The following is a 15,083-nucleotide window of genomic DNA, read 5'->3' on the forward strand; positions in this document are numbered from 1 at the left end:
TCCCTTATTAGATGGTCAGGTGGCAGTGTGTATGGTGACGGGCGGTTCGGCGCTTGCTGGGGCCGAACAGGTCGAGGCAGGCCGATGCATCCTTACATCGGAGAGAGTGATGGATCTTGGAAACAAAACAACAGGCGGTAAGGCGGTAAGGCTCCCACGCCCAGTGCATGAACGTCTGGTATGAGCTGCATCTGACACAAGTAGGTATCGGCCAGTGCATACATACTTGCATTTCCCTACTTGGCCTCCTTGTTGACACGCGACTTGAACTCCAGTAGCACTGGACTTGTACTTTGAAAGAAAGAAAAACCCTCTTCTCTTGAGAAGACCGGGACAAGAGTGCATGTTGGGCCTGCGACCACAGCTTCGAGCACGCCCGTCGCTCGTGGAGTTGATCGCGAGGGGCCGCAGCCGCAGTCGCAGCAACAGTGCATCGTCTGTTGCTTCTGCTGTTTCGGGCAGGGGCAGTGGCAGTGGCAGTGGCACTGGCACTGGCACTGGAAGAAGTGGAGGCGGGGACGCAGAAGCAGAGGACGCAGAAGACGCAGAAGCAGCAGCCACAGCCCGGGCGGGCTCACCACCTGTGGCAGTTGCGCTACTCCTCCAGCAAGCTGCAGTCCAGCCGCTACCCAGCAGCCCGCAGCAGTCTCCAACAACACGATTCAGCGACGTCGAACCCGAGGCTCGTGTCGATCCAACCTTAACTCTATCCTCACCTTTGCTGTCGTCGTCGTCTTCTTCCTCTGCCCCTCCATCCCCTGCGAAGCCACAGTCCAATCCTACCTTTTCCATCACCCAGCCCGGAGCTGCTGTTGCGACTGCGGTGAAGCTACCTAGAGCTCCCATTACGACATCATCCAAAATGGCTGCGGTAAGCTCCATCTCGCTCGTCCACGGCATGGCAATGGCTCCTCGCAAGACGACGAGGGCCCGCAAAGCTCCCCTGCCTGTCAGAGCATCATCGAACGTCTGCTGACTCCTGCTTTTCTATCTTTTCTAGGCTTCCAAAGCAAACGGCGATATGGATGACGTCCAAAAGGGTACGTGACATTGCACATGCCCTTTTTGCGAGATTTGTTGGCTAACCCTCTGGTCTTCAGGCAAGATCTACTCCGTGTCCGGGTACGTTTCTATTGATCAACCGCGAGTTGTAATCGCTATCGTGTATTGGCCGCTGACTTTAATGCCGCATGCAGTCCCGTCGTGGTGGCCGAGAACATGACCGGAGTCGCCATGTACGAGTTGGTACGCAATGATCCCGCCCTATCCTTCCAACCTACAACTTCTCACAGCTATCAATAGGTGAAAGTCGGTCACGATAACCTAGTCGGCGAAGTCATTCGAATCAGCGCCGATCAAGCCACCATCCAAGTCTACGAAGAGACAGGTTCGTCCGCCTGCTGAAGGAAGAGAGGAGAACCATAACTGATCATATCGCATGCGTACAGCTGGTGTCACCGTCGGCGACCCTGTCATCCGAACCGGCAAGCCTTTGTCCGTCGAGCTGGGCCCTGGTCTGCTCAACAACATTTATGATGGTATCCAACGTCCCCTGGAGAAGATTGCCGAGAATGCTGCCATCATCTATATCCCTCGCGGTGTTGCCATGCCCGCCCTCGACCGACAGAAGAAATGGGAGTTTACGCCTACGATGAAGGTTGGCGACCACATCTCTGGAGGCGACGTCTGGGGTACCGTTTTCGAGAACTCCTTTATCAAGGTCCACAAGGTCATGTTGCCGCCGCGCGCCCGGGGTACCATCACCAAAATTGCCAGCAAGGGCGAATATACAGTTGACGAGAAGATCCTCGAGGTTGAGTTCAATGGCCAGAAGAACGAATTCGGTATGATGCAGACATGGCCCGTCCGTGTTCCCAGGCCGACGACCGAGAAGCTTGCCGCCAACCAGCCCTTCATTGTTGGACAACGTGTGTTGGACGCCTTGTTCCCCAGTGTGCAGGGTGGTACAGTTGCTATTCCTGGTGCTTTCGGATGTGGAAAGACTGTCATTTCCCAGTCGGTCTCCAAGTTCTCCAACAGCGACGTCATTGTGTACGTTGGCTGCGGCGAGCGAGGTAACGAGATGGCCGAAGTCTTGAAAGATTTCCCTGAGCTGTCCATCGAGGTCGACGGCCGCAAGGAGCCTATCATGAAGCGAACTACTTTGATTGCCAACACATCCAACATGCCCGTTGCTGCGCGAGAGGCTTCTATCTACACTGGTATTGCTGTTGCCGAGTACTTCCGAGACCAAGGCATGAACGTTGCTATGATGGCCGACTCCACGTCACGTTGGGCCGAGGCTCTTCGTGAAATCTCGGGTCGTCTGGGTGAAATGCCCGCTGACCAGGGTTTCCCCGCCTACCTTGGTTCCAAGCTGGCCAGTTTCTACGAGCGTGCAGGTAAGGTCCAGACCCTTGGATCTCCTGAGCGGGAAGGCAGTGTCAGCATTGTCGGTGCCGTCAGCCCTCCTGGTGGTGATTTCTCCGACCCTGTGACAAGTTCCACCCTTGGTATTGTACAGGTCTTCTGGGGTCTCGACAAGAAGCTCGCCCAGCGAAAGCATTTCCCTTCCATCAACACCGGTGTCTCTTACAGCAAGTACACAAACGTTCTGGACAAGTGGTATGAGAAGGACTTCGCCGACTTCCCCCGGCTCCGTGACCGCATCCGACAGCTGCTGTCCGACTCTGAGGAGTTGGATCAGGTCGTGCAGCTGGTCGGCAAGTCTGCTTTGTCTGATCCCGACAAGATTACTCTGGATGTTGCCACATTACTCAAGGAAGACTTCCTGCAGCAGAACGGTTATTCCACCTATGATCAGTTCTGCCCCATTTGGAAGACCGAGTGGATGATGAAGCTCATGATGGGCTTCCACGACGAGGCGCAAAAGGCGATCGCACAGGGGCAAAACTGGAACAAGGTCCGTGAGGCCACCAGCGATCTCCAAGCCAAGCTACGAACATTGAAGTTCGAGGAGCCGGGCGATGGTGAAGAGGCTGTCTGCAAGAAGGTATGTCAAACTGCGTACGCCACGTTCTCCCATATGTTATTTTACTGACCCCCCGTCCTTTAGTATGAGAGCATCAACCAAGAGATGATGGACAAGTTTGCCGCCGTCTTGGATGAATAAGTAGAGTATGTTTGTTAGTTTGTAGTTTTAGGGCAAAGTCCAGTATCGGGGACTTCGTTTGAGCCCAGCGCCGCAATTGTTTCGGGGATTTCGTTCCCTCTTGTGCAACTGCATCACCATAGGATCATGTCACAGTAGATTGAGGCGAGATGGAGAATAAGAACACACACGTCAAGTTTGGATTACTCAACAGAACTTATGCCCCTATTCGTATGCCTACGGCGAATCTGTATCGTATATAGAGGTGAAATGTTTCTTAGTTCCCACCCGCACAAATCAACTAATAAAGAAAGGTATGGACAATCAATGTTGGTTTGACCCTATTCTCAATTTCCCCCTCTTTCATGATCCCAGTACCCCAGTATACCATGGGTATACAAAGTGTGCAAAGGTCGAGGTTGTTGAAGTATCCATGGACGGCTCTTCATGGGCGGCAAATCAATCATTATGTGTGCTTTTAGTATAGATGGAATAAGTATATAGGCGCGTATATTTTCCGTGTCTATTTAATACAGCTCTCCAGCCCCCTTCTCCTTCCTCCATTGAGACGTCGCGTCGAGAAGATTATCTAATAATGCAATAGGAATGATGCCAAGCTAAAACATAGTACAACGACAAAGACAAAGAGGGAATATGTGTTAACGACGGAAGCAATGACAATAGGCTGGGTAAGGATATATATGATGGCTCGGGAGCTGGGTATCTTCGATGCCAAACAAAAAGGAATACCAAATATCGAAGCGACAAACGCAAAGCACCCAGAAGAATAGGAAGAAGCAGCCGTCCCGTTGGTCTAGAATGAAAAGCGAATGAGGTTTGCCGCCACGATGAAGTGAAAAACATCGCGTCGTGAAAATGCTGGGGCTTGATTTATCCCCGAAAAAGACCGCTCACTCATTCGCTCCTTTCCCCCCTCTTCCAATTCTCAACACCGCTCGCCATATGTTCGACTCCTATTTTTGCTTAGTAAATGCCCCAGCGCCCTTGTCATATCCAATGACCCGCAGTGCGCCTGGATCGTCGTGTCTTCTCCGGTGGATTACTCCTTGCTCAAGAGCGGCTCCATCACCTCGAGGGCTCTTATTGACTGCTCGCTGGATAAAATGACCGCGCCGGCCCGAGCAGTCGACAAATACGATAGTTGCTCTCCATCCCCCGTCTCGGCCATGCGCATCTCGGCCACGAGCTTGCCGGCGACTCCCGATACAATCCCCGTGGCCTCGATAGGGGAGGTTCTCCAGGTCGAGGAATATCGGGATAAGATCCCCTTCCACATCCCCGACTAGCGAGTCGCCGAAGACGCCGAGCTGCGTCTTGTCTATCAGGAGGGAGGGCGGATCCTCCTGCGCCAGCGTCATGGATAAGAAGCGGGGCTGCAAGACGAGGACCGAGATCAGGCTCGTGTAAAGCTTCGTGTCGACATTGTCCAGCCAGCTGCGGCGGGCGTGGTCTCCGTTGGTGCCGTTGCCCGTGAGGCGTCGCGTCGGGGTGGGCCGCCGGCTGCTAAAGTGATTCATCTGCTCCTGCTCTAGGTCCTTTCCTGAGCACAGCACGACGGTTAGGTCCTTTTCGATGAACGGGACGACGTTGCGCTTCTTGAGAAGCTCGAAGGTCCGCGTCTGCAGCTCGGCGACGTTGGACGGCGGGGGCGTGGAAGGCGGTTGGCTGCTAACGCTGCCCCCTCGCACGTGGACCGTGGGCGACACGAACGCGGATTCGTCCTCGGAGAACTCGAAGCCCCGACACAGCAGGGCTTGCACAACGGTTTGCCGGTCCTTGGTGGGCACCAGAATGAAGTCGGAATAGTACGTCGTGATGAAGAAGATGGGGATGCCGGCGAGCGCGAGGGGCGAGGTCAGTTCCATGACGCCGGTCCCAGCGTTCATACCGGCGCTGATGACAGACAGGATGAGGTAACCGTCTCTGGAGATGGTGACGGTGTTGGATGCATCGCGGGGCAGCCTCCGGATGACGGGTTCAAATACCTTTTTGGCCCAGTTGTCGTGACACACGACCGAGCACTCGACCGGGGTGATGCTGACGTTGAGGAAGCCATGCTTGTTGTCGATGCTCAATCCCTCGATCTCCTTTCCGCTGTCGAATTCCCCATTGGGCAGTAGGACCTGGAGTATGGGCTGGAGAAAAACCGGATAGAGGCTGAGTGGGATGTGTATTAAGCTGAAGGTCCCATCCTGAGATCGGCATGTTAGTCTGGTACGAGTATGTATAGTCGAAATATGACTAATAGAAATTGCAAGCTTGCTATGATGCAATGCTTGGCAAAACATGGACTGATGCAGACCGACTAGACGAGCCGAAAGCCACGGCGAGCTCCGTGGTATTATTTGAATAATCGCCACCAATGACTTACCAAGAATGATATCTGGCTGGGGGAGTTCATGGTGACAAAGAGGCTCCTCGCACCACTGACGATGGCGGCCTCGCGGTTCTCATCCGACCACCACGGCGAGGGGCGTGGGATCTGGGGATGGACCCCTAAAAATGCACAGACGGAGTTCGAAGCGAGCTGGCGCCGGGCCGTGATTGGACAGGTCTTGGTTCTCCGGGTTCTCTTCCGCAGAAGCAAAGAAAACACACCCACTGGATGACGGGCTCTTGGCTGTTCGAGTGATGATCTGGCCGGGCTGGACAATGGATGGAAGAGGGAAAGGATGCGACCAGAAAGGCGTTTGTGTCGCGAGGAGCGCGAGGAGAGACGAGGCAAGGGAGGGCGATTAGGATAAGAAAAGGTTTGCCGCCAGGTATCTCGCCGTGGCCCAGCGAAATCGGTGCTGGACGTGTTCGTCAGAGCCCCAGTTGCTAGTGACTGTTGATGGCGGAAAGTAAGGTTCGACAGCGTCCTCGTCCTCCTTCTTCTTCCTCTTCTTCCTCTCCTTCCCAGACTACAGCTATCTACAGACGCACGATAGGAGCCTGACTCGGGGGTTCTGAGGGGACCTATGTGGGCCGCGGTCTAGCAGGCCATCTAATCGCACATGTTCGGTCGGGGGGAGGAGAGGCTGGTGGCTGGTGGTTCTTCTTTTTACTTATACAGCCCGGATGCCACCATGTCGGGTTTAGACGCGAGGTGGTGGAGGCCTTGCTGTCCCGCTCTCGGTGTGTCGGGATTTCCGCTTTTCACCCCCAATCTCAAGTAAATGCAGATGTAGATAGATAGATATATGGACGGGATGCAATGCAATGCGTGCTGCGACGCGATGCTCGCCTGCAACAAGCCGGAGAGAGATCCGCAAGAAACACGAATCGAACAGACCGGGTGCGGCGGGCATCTACCTACTTATTGTGCCCTACCTCCCTACCTCCTCGTTGATCGTGGTCTTCTTCTTGGCCTACCATTGGGGCTGTGACTCGGCAGCCTCACAACCAACCCCAGACCCTGGGCGAGAGAACGTCGCTCGTGCCTGAACGCCAACCGCCAACGTTGCAACCCAGACCAGCGATGCACCCCAAAAAGGCATCCCGTCGACGCACGCCGGACAGGGTCTATGCAGTTGGGCGAGAGCGTGCACAGAACGTGGGGGAGGAGCTTATCACAACGTGTACACGCACATACACATTGGTCCAGGGGAGCGAACTGGCCTACCCCAACCTGCTTGCAGCTAAGCCAATGATGCATCATTTTTGAGCCAGCCACCTGCCGCGTCCTGCTGCAGCATGATGTCTCGTCTTCATCCGACTTCCTGCGTTCCTCTCCCACAGAGCGGGGTTGGGAAGGAAGCGATGCAAGTGCCCTACATTGAAAAGGGCAAACCGCAAGGTCATGCCAACGTCATGCGGGGGCGAGAACCATTGCAAGCCAGGGACATATCCGAATGACACACTATCATGATATTCAGTACGAGAGAGATGTATACACATACAGTGATCCGCAGCTTTCCATCGAGAGCCGGGATAAAGCGCTGGCCCCGCTGTGACTTGCAGTAGCTCAGGTGCCTCAACAACGTCCTGATTGCTTGCACGGCGGACGATCGGCTAACAATGTCGCCGTCCTTGTCTTGCATGCAATGCGTTCTCCAGTCCTGAAGATACTCGGTGCTATGCAGCTCATCACTTCCCCACTGGCCTGTCCTGCGCACCATCTACTATCTGTCGGCACCGCATGTTGGAGGTGTACTTGGCCTAGCCCACCTCGCGGCCAGGAACGAGACGACATAGTCGCACGAGGGGCTACACCGGTTACACCAAGCCCACTCAGGAGAGCCTCAAAATAACCAGCCCTCTCCAGCAGAACATGCCGACAAGGAACGCGCTTACACATGGAGTCGTCTGGAAATTCGAGGCACGTCAAGGGTAGCCAGGCCGCAAAAGCGCCAAAGCCGACTCTACCCTTGATCATCAGCGTCGCAGTCTGCGAGAAAGGAGAAACCCGATCATTCAACCCCCACGCGCTCCGGCTCCCCAAAGATACAAACAAGTATCGACTCGGAGCTGACTTATCCACTACTTATGATAGAGGGTTGGGATCTCGTTTATTTCAGTCGAGCCATCCAGCCTGTCTGGTCGACTCTTTCGTCACCGCCACTCCCGGATTGGCTGAACAATCATTGGGGTCCTACTCATTGTCGATAGTCACATGTTGCTCACGTTATTCTCGGCAGAACGTGACTGGAGGATAATGTTACTACAACATCATCCCTCATCTTCCGCTCCGCGCCGCGGTTCCTGGGTTACTACCCCTTGGAGGGTGAGGTCATCATCAAATCAACTGATCTTATGGTGGTGCTGTTGTTATTGGCTTCGAGATGGCAGTACCATTGGACCTCTGTAACTCTTGCCAAGAGGCATGACAACAACACTTTCTGTGGCGTATGCTATAAGGAGGAAATGCGTGGTTTGCCTCGGAGCTTTTTATTCATATTGTTTCCCCCTGCTCGAGCTAGGCCAGAAGTTGATTAGGTACCAAAGCAGCACCGGCAGGCTGCATTCAGATGCTCACGCCGAGAGTAATCATGCGAGGGACTGGGTCTTGTAACCAAGCAATCGGTATCTAATCAAAGCATACCGAAGCAGTTGGTGTTTTCTCAGTTGCATGCGGAGGATACATCTGTCCCTTGTACGTGACATCAGCCTGCCTTAGATCACCAGACCAGGCTACAAAGTTGTTTGCTCGGTAGTAGCGCAGAGCCATGCAAGAACTTTGCGTAACAACGCACAGAATCAACGGCATGACTTCTCATTCGGTAATTCAGTTGAAGTGATCTCGCCATTCGTGAAGCGATGTGTAGCGGAGGCCGTAGTTATGTCCCATTGTCGCCAAGCATGGCCCCGGCACTACTCGATCGTAGCGATACTCTGATCGGGTAATGCTGCTGTTCCCGCAGGAGCAGACGCGATCAAAGTCTCCTCGTGGTGCGCCAACAACGGTCGCTTACATCCGTTGGCTCCGTGTCATCAACTAGGAATTGCAACCCAGTCCTTATTGACCACATGTGTATGTCAGCTGGCCCAGCCTGGTGAAGCCCGCAGCTTTCAGGAGTCACGTTTCTTGATACCGACAACTACCAAGTTCCGTGGGCTCTCTTTGAAGTCAAAGACCGACTCTACCCAGCACTGGTCAACCATTTCAGTGTGCTGTTTGAGAAAGAGCCAGCGATCAGTCACAATAAGAGACTCAACAACAGCAGCACTGAAGGCCATCAGACTCCAGATAGCGCTCAATTCTCTCTTGCGATGACGATACTGTTGCTCGTACGAGGCAATCTCATCATCCGTCATGTCGCCCATTTTCTCACTGACAACTTCGCACTGTTCACGGTAGTCCGAATGAGTGGTCAACTTGTCTATAGCACCACGAATGTAGGTGTTAAGTGTCTTATAACAAGCCTTTCGAAGTGAACCAATGATAATGGGGTTTGTGCTCGTGTTGAATGGAGTAGTCTGCTCTTCTGGCTTGCTTTCGGGATCGTGATACACCTTTTGGATGACGCCTTTATCGAGAAATATTTTCTGAAGTACGGCACGATAGAAGTGACGGCTAAAGAAGCTGTCGCTATCCTCAGCGCCCCAGTTCTGGGGTGCTTGGCAAGCCATCATTCTAGCAGTGATGTTGAGACGCACACCCGTCTCTTTGTAAGTGCAAAGACGCTCGCTCATAGGAAACCCGTGCGGATCGCACTTTGCCGACTCCCGAATGACTCTTCCGTTCAAGGGCTGGAGACTGGGTCGCATAAAGGGCAGCTTGTACGTTGGCGGGCCAAGTTTCTCCGTCATCAGGTTGTAGCAGCATCCCACAATAGCCACCGCTCGTACGCGGGGATTCAGGACGAGTGAGCGGATGCCATGGTGCGATAGATTCCCACACGAGTGGATAGAGACAGCCATGAGCCGCAAATTTTTTGCTTCCTGCTCGTTGACGCTGGGGGCGTCTTCCAACTGGGCGACTACGTCTGACAAGTCCCCGGACTCCAATCTGCCGGATATGTAACGTATAAAGCCTTTGCCTTCCTCTGGTGTGTAAACGGCTTCCAAGTCTCGCGTGGGTCTGAAGTCGACGGCAGGCTCGTCCGCAATTTCCAACGGTTTGATCATGTCTTGGTCGTCTGTCTTGCCGTTCAAGCGTTGGTGCCACAATTTCTTGTTGCGCATAACCTTTTCCTTTTCCGCCAATCCAGCAAGCATGTCATAGGCCTTGGCCCCCTTGATATTGTGCTCTCTGCCCTCAACAGCGACGATATGCTTGTTGTACGGGGCGCTTGCCAGAGCCCTCCCTAGGTAATTCTGCCCACTCCCAAAATCAACAAAGTGGGTGATTCCATCACCCGATATATCGGCAAAGTCATCGGCCAGCCCGTTGATATAGCTGGCAAAGTTGCTAACCTCGTGGACCTTCTTGGGCTTCATGCCCACAGCTACCTGGCGTGTGAGATTGGGCGGCTTCTCCCGACGAACATGGTCTCGGGCCAGACTGAATCTCCGAATGTCCTTGATGTACTGCACCAGGCTCTCAGGCGGCCGTTCATCTTCCGCAAGCTGGTCCGGGTCCTTCCTCATGAGCACGTCCAATAGCTGCATAGACTCGGTGCGGAGAAGAAACACCTGCCATTCTTCCGGCACGATGGCCTGGAACAGACCTGGCTCACTCGTGAAGAAATCTAGAATGTGCACGCCGCCGCACAGAGTGCGGAATATGGCCGAAGATGTCGCAAACTCCAGCAGGCTCTCAACATACTCTTCAGGGCCGGCCCAGCAATCCGGGTAGGGTAGTGGCGAATCTGGCTTCATGGCGGCAAATACCACAGCGATCTGGGAAGAAGGCGGGCTGCTATGAGATGTTGCTTAAGAGTATTGGATGGAGGTGGCCTTGTGTGTAAGTGGCCGTGGATAATTAAGTAAGCCGCGAAATTTATGAAATTTAGTGAGACCTGATGAAGTTAGTGAGCTACACACTGCGTTAGTGAGCGACACACACTACGCCAACCAAATCACCCCCGCAGGCGCCGGAGTGATTGGTTGCCAATGCGGTGGCACCTTCTACTGCAATCAATCGGAACCACACGTCATGCCTGCTTCAGCCTTGCGATGCGACATCCATTGCTATTGCTTGTCACCACTTCATCTACCATCGAAACCGTCGAGTCACAGACTTCAGATGTAGCACTCTCGCTTCTGTACCTTTGATTGACCAGGCAGGATGATGTCCTCAACCAACGAGGAGGACCCTTTCCTCCAAGTCCAACAGTAAGCCGGCTCTCCTTTTATCACATGCATGTGTGGAATGGATAGCACGATTATGTCCTGAACCAACTGACAACGCCATAGAGATGTTCTCGCCCAGCTACAACAAACCCGGCCTCTGTTCGCCTCATATCTACGCATTCGCTCCTTGACCACCACGGCATCGACCTCGCCCGAATTGGCCTCCGCCCGATCCGATCTCGAGTCGTCCCTCGGTTCGCTGGCCGAAGACCTGACGGACCTCATCGAGTCCGTGAAAGCCGTCGAAAGCAACCCGGCCCAGTATGGCCTGACGACAGCGGAGCTGCGGCGGCGGCAGCGGCTCGTGCAAGAAGTCGGCGGCGAGGTGGAAGACATGCGCGAAGAGCTCTCCAAAGCCACCGCCGGCGCTTCCTCCAAGACCAACAAGAACGTGCGCGACGCCACCCGCGCCGCCAACTCGGACTTGCCCGACCCCAACGCGTTCGCCATGGAGGACGGCGACGAGGACGACAGCGGCGGCCCGGACTACAACGCCGAGTTCGAGCAGCACCAGCAGCAGATGATGATGCGCGACCAGGACGAGCAGCTCGATAGCGTCTTCGTGACGGTCGGCAACATTAGGCGACAGGCCGACGACATGGGCCGCGAGCTTGAGGAGCAACGCGAGATGCTCGAGGTCGTCGACAACCTGGCCGACCGCGTCGGCGGCCGCCTGCAGACGGGCGTGGCGAAGCTGGCGACCATCGCGCGTAAGAACGAGGACCGCTGGAGTAGCTGCTGCATCGCGGCTCTGATCATGGTCTTGATCATTCTGCTGGTCTTGCTACTCATTCTATAGTCTTCCTCGAGACTCTTCTGTACAGCTCGGGAAATTACACTCAGCGTCATAGCGAGTACGTACGTGATTGCAAGGGACTATGCTTGTATTGTTTTTATATTGGTGTTTTTCTATGTTAAGTGGCATGGCGTATTCAGGCAATGGGCAAATGAAACAAACTCCAGCACTGTTGATGCGTGGTAAATCCGATGGATAAACCTGCAGACAGGGACGAACAGCAGCAGCATGGCTGCAAGACCTTAGGGACTGTACGAGAGAAATGACGAGCGCAATGGTTCAGTCTATTATTTGTGAGACTCGAGACTCTTTCGACTATAATATAGCATGCACACCCTCAAACGCTAGTTTTGGTGCAGAGTGTTGCTTGCAGCGAACGAGAAACTCAAATTGCTCACTGTCTATAGGACGCTCTTCACTTGCATGGATGTATTTTCCCCCATGTGTAACCAAGATTGCCTCCTTCCAATACCGATGTCTACAACCATGTGTTTAGGACATTTGTTATGACGTCTTATTATCATTTCGAACTGTTCAATGTCCATATCCTGACTCAAAGGTGACTGGCTGCCAACTCTGTTGTGCAGCTCTACCTGCACCCCCTTCTTCCTTCTCTTATAGACCAAGATCTAAGCCCATGTCTCTCTTGCACATGACCGCCAATACTTGCAGACCCATGACTCCGGGTGTCTTTTTGGGTGCGCTGTTGGGCCATTCGACCAAAGCTCTTCTCAAGGCAGCCACAGCGGCGCTGCCATAGAAGTTGATGAACTTCTCTTCGTGTTGGTTCAGCATAGACTTGAGTACTATGCATTGCGTGTCCGTCATCTCGGCGGGCGGCGTGTTTACTATGTTTGCCATCGACTTCCAATAACGAGACGGTGGCCAAGGGTTGATATTGCTCGACTTGGAAAAGTCACGCAGGGCGATCGATGCGTAGCCGATGCCAAGTCCCATCATGCGGTCGTTATGCTGCTGTTCCGAGATCCAGGCGCCGCCATCCTTCCTCCAGCCGAGCCGAGCCCGCCCTTGTTCAGTCTTATCACTGCCCCTATAGCCGAAGACAACAGGACACACGACCCGGAACTTGGCCATGAGGATATCTATCAGAGATTTCCCCCGCCAGAGGAATTCTTTCGCCGAGAACAACTGTGCGGTCACCACACCGACGGGATCTGCGCTCCTTGGCGAGGCGCCGCATTCATTGATGAATTGGTTTATAATCGCTTTACCGAGTTGGTTCATAAGGTAGATGAAGAGAGCTGGAAGTTGAGGCTCGTTGTGTAAGGCTCCCTCAACAGGCTCCCGAGCATCTACCACAAAACTTGAAGGATCAATTGGAGGACTTGGTGGCTGGTTGCTTATCGCCGACATCAGGATGGACTTGATGCTTTCCAGCTGCGTAAGGAGTCAGTACCAAAGTCTAAAAATATGGCATAATAAGACTTACCTGTTTCTTATTGGCGCCTTTCACACCTGTCAACTGACCCAAACTTTTGCGTATTTCACGTCGCATCTCCCCCATTAGCTTCTTGAGTTGAGGATTAGTCTTCGCATGTTCTGTGATGAGTGCGCGTAGCTTCTTCAAGTTTTTGTGTATCTGCACATAGCGGTCGGCGTCTGGGGTGGCAGGGGGTTTGGCAGGCTGTGCTGGTGCTTGGGCTTGGGCTTGGGGGCGGGCTTCGGCGCCGTCACTGTCGCAAATGGGTTTGCAGGCTGTGGTGTCGCCTGCTTCGCAAATGGCGAAGGGGTAGCGCTAAATGATGCAGCGGCGGATGTGTGGCCATTTGTTTTGACTTGTTCAGGTTGAGAAGCGCTTGCCGATAACCCGTTCGCCACGGGACCGGACGAGAAAGGATTCGAAGTATTAATTGGTTTTGCGGCAGCCGGTTGTGTAGCCGGGGCAGTATCATCTTTATTCGGCGCGACAGTGGTGCTTTCCGGTGTAGGTTCTGTCGGTGGTGCCGCTTGCTGGGGAGGCTTGGGTGGAAGCTTGGGGACGGTCTGGGCCTGGAGAGCTCGAAGACGTTCCTCCTCATCCCTGAGCTTCGTCTCGTGCCTTAGGCGGTCTTCCTCACGCTGCCGTAGTTCCTTGAGCTCCTGCTCACGCTTGGCGAGCTTCTTTTGCTCTTGCTCATGCAAGTAATCGTCGAGACTTTTAACTGCTCGCTCGCGCACCTCGGAATGTAGGACTTGAGCTGCCATAAGAGCCTCCAAGTGGTTCATCTCGCCGTTCCGGTCGCCTGAGAGATAAGTCGAGTCGGGTGACCGCGCCGGGGGGTGACCGCACCGGGCTTGATCTGGAATGCGTCCAACGACGCCCTGCGGGAGAAGAGCCCGCCATTGTCAGTCGAAGAAACGGGTCATTGCATGGCAACGCCAATGATCAAAGGGGTTTCGCAGGAGTCGGCGGCCCAATGTTTGTAGCAACCAGCTTGGGGGGGTATTGGAGGCACGATCGAAATGCACGTTTGATTGGGGGGCAAGCAACAGAAAAGAGATGGAAGGTATTCTAGGGCGTTCAGACAAAGGGCACACTGTTGTATGTCTGGATACAAACAATGATCATGATAGAGCTAATCGAGGCTGGGATCCCGCGTTCCATGGGCAGAATCCTCCAGATTATCTCAAAAGCGGTAAGAGTGGGTTAGGCGGTGAAGACAGCCCCGTCCAGTACCCGTCACCTCGTCTACCTGTGCCGCCCTGGTCCGATTGTGCACAGGTGCTTCCCACAATCACATCACCCAAGCCAACGTGTGAACAACCTGCAAGCTTTCGATGGGACATTCCCCGTCTCTTCAGAGTCGATCAGCCTTGCAGCCTCCGACTTTGGTTCCAAAGATAGTGCCACATCCTGGCGTAAGTCATCTATGTATGACATGAGGTACGATGATGTAGACAGTGCACTTGTGGCTCCTTCGTTTGGTCCTGGATGACGACTCGACTTGGATCCAGTCCTGACAATACATACACAATCGAATTTGAATGCAATTGTACAGGGACCAGGCCCAGACTATGTATGTACAAGATGTCACTTATGCATGATGCAGATATCTAAGTGAACTGGAGAGCTTCTCTTCTGGCCTAGGATCGATCGCTGCTATTCGTGCATCGCACTTATTTATAGTGTACCAAGTCTGTATACTACTACAAAGTATACAACGGGTAATGCCTAGGCTATAGATGCACATCTAGCTGGATGTTGACAGGATTTCAACCAGCCAATGCTGGGCTAAAACAAGAACAAGATTCCGACTGTTTCCCTGGAAATCATACCGAATATCATGGCTAGCGTTGGTGCGTTTTGTCACGTCGTATTGGCAGGACAGGGCCTACAGGCTTTCCCACTTTCAGGCCTTCCATGAACACGGAGTTACACTGACACGAACACTGAAGCAGCAACACCAGGCATACCCTTCTTGGGCCGGACAAAGCGGC

At 53.7% G+C, this 15,083-nt stretch overlaps 5 protein-coding genes across 5 annotated transcripts; 2 read left to right on the top strand and 3 right to left on the bottom strand.

Moving 5' to 3' along the window:
* Positions 1-343: 343 nt before the first annotated feature.
* Positions 344-3,133, top strand: PG998_007350 (uncharacterized protein; the record flags this gene model as incomplete). The annotated part of the gene is made up of 7 exons (XM_066874166.1): positions 344-871; positions 1,001-1,040; positions 1,101-1,122; positions 1,197-1,245; positions 1,303-1,387; positions 1,449-3,013; positions 3,077-3,133. The coding sequence occupies 7 exons, from the start codon at positions 344-346 to the stop codon at positions 3,131-3,133; spliced, it is 2,346 nt and encodes a 781-aa protein (XP_066730111.1).
* Positions 3,134-4,172: 1,039 nt separating this feature from the next.
* Positions 4,173-5,534, bottom strand: PG998_007351 (uncharacterized protein; the record flags this gene model as incomplete). The annotated part of the gene is made up of 3 exons (XM_066874167.1): positions 4,173-4,352; positions 4,408-5,325; positions 5,505-5,534. The coding sequence occupies 3 exons, from the start codon at positions 5,532-5,534 to the stop codon at positions 4,173-4,175; spliced, it is 1,128 nt and encodes a 375-aa protein (XP_066730112.1).
* Positions 5,535-8,623: 3,089 nt separating this feature from the next.
* Positions 8,624-10,375, bottom strand: PG998_007352 (uncharacterized protein; the record flags this gene model as incomplete). The annotated part of the gene is made up of 1 exon (XM_066874168.1): positions 8,624-10,375. One exon carries the CDS (start codon positions 10,373-10,375, stop codon positions 8,624-8,626), a length of 1,752 nt encoding a protein of 583 aa, XP_066730113.1.
* Positions 10,376-10,784: 409 nt separating this feature from the next.
* Positions 10,785-11,648, top strand: PG998_007353 (SNARE domain-containing protein; the record flags this gene model as incomplete). Its single annotated transcript, XM_066874169.1, has 2 exons — positions 10,785-10,831; positions 10,913-11,648. 2 exons carry the CDS (start codon positions 10,785-10,787, stop codon positions 11,646-11,648), a joined length of 783 nt encoding a protein of 260 aa, XP_066730114.1.
* A 612-nt stretch (positions 11,649-12,260) lies between these two features.
* PG998_007354 (uncharacterized protein) lies at positions 12,261-13,967 on the bottom strand (the record flags this gene model as incomplete). The annotated part of the gene is made up of 3 exons (XM_066874170.1): positions 12,261-13,043; positions 13,096-13,401; positions 13,443-13,967. Coding segments are annotated over 3 exons (1,614 nt in total), but the record flags the coding sequence as incomplete, so codon positions are not given.
* Positions 13,968-15,083: the final 1,116 nt, after the last annotated feature.

The sequence above is a fragment of the Apiospora kogelbergensis genome, assembly GCF_038363985.1.
Source record: "Apiospora kogelbergensis strain CBS 113332 chromosome Unknown utg000005l_segment0_segment0, whole genome shotgun sequence".
Classification (NCBI taxonomy): domain Eukaryota; kingdom Fungi; phylum Ascomycota; class Sordariomycetes; order Amphisphaeriales; family Apiosporaceae; genus Apiospora; species Apiospora kogelbergensis.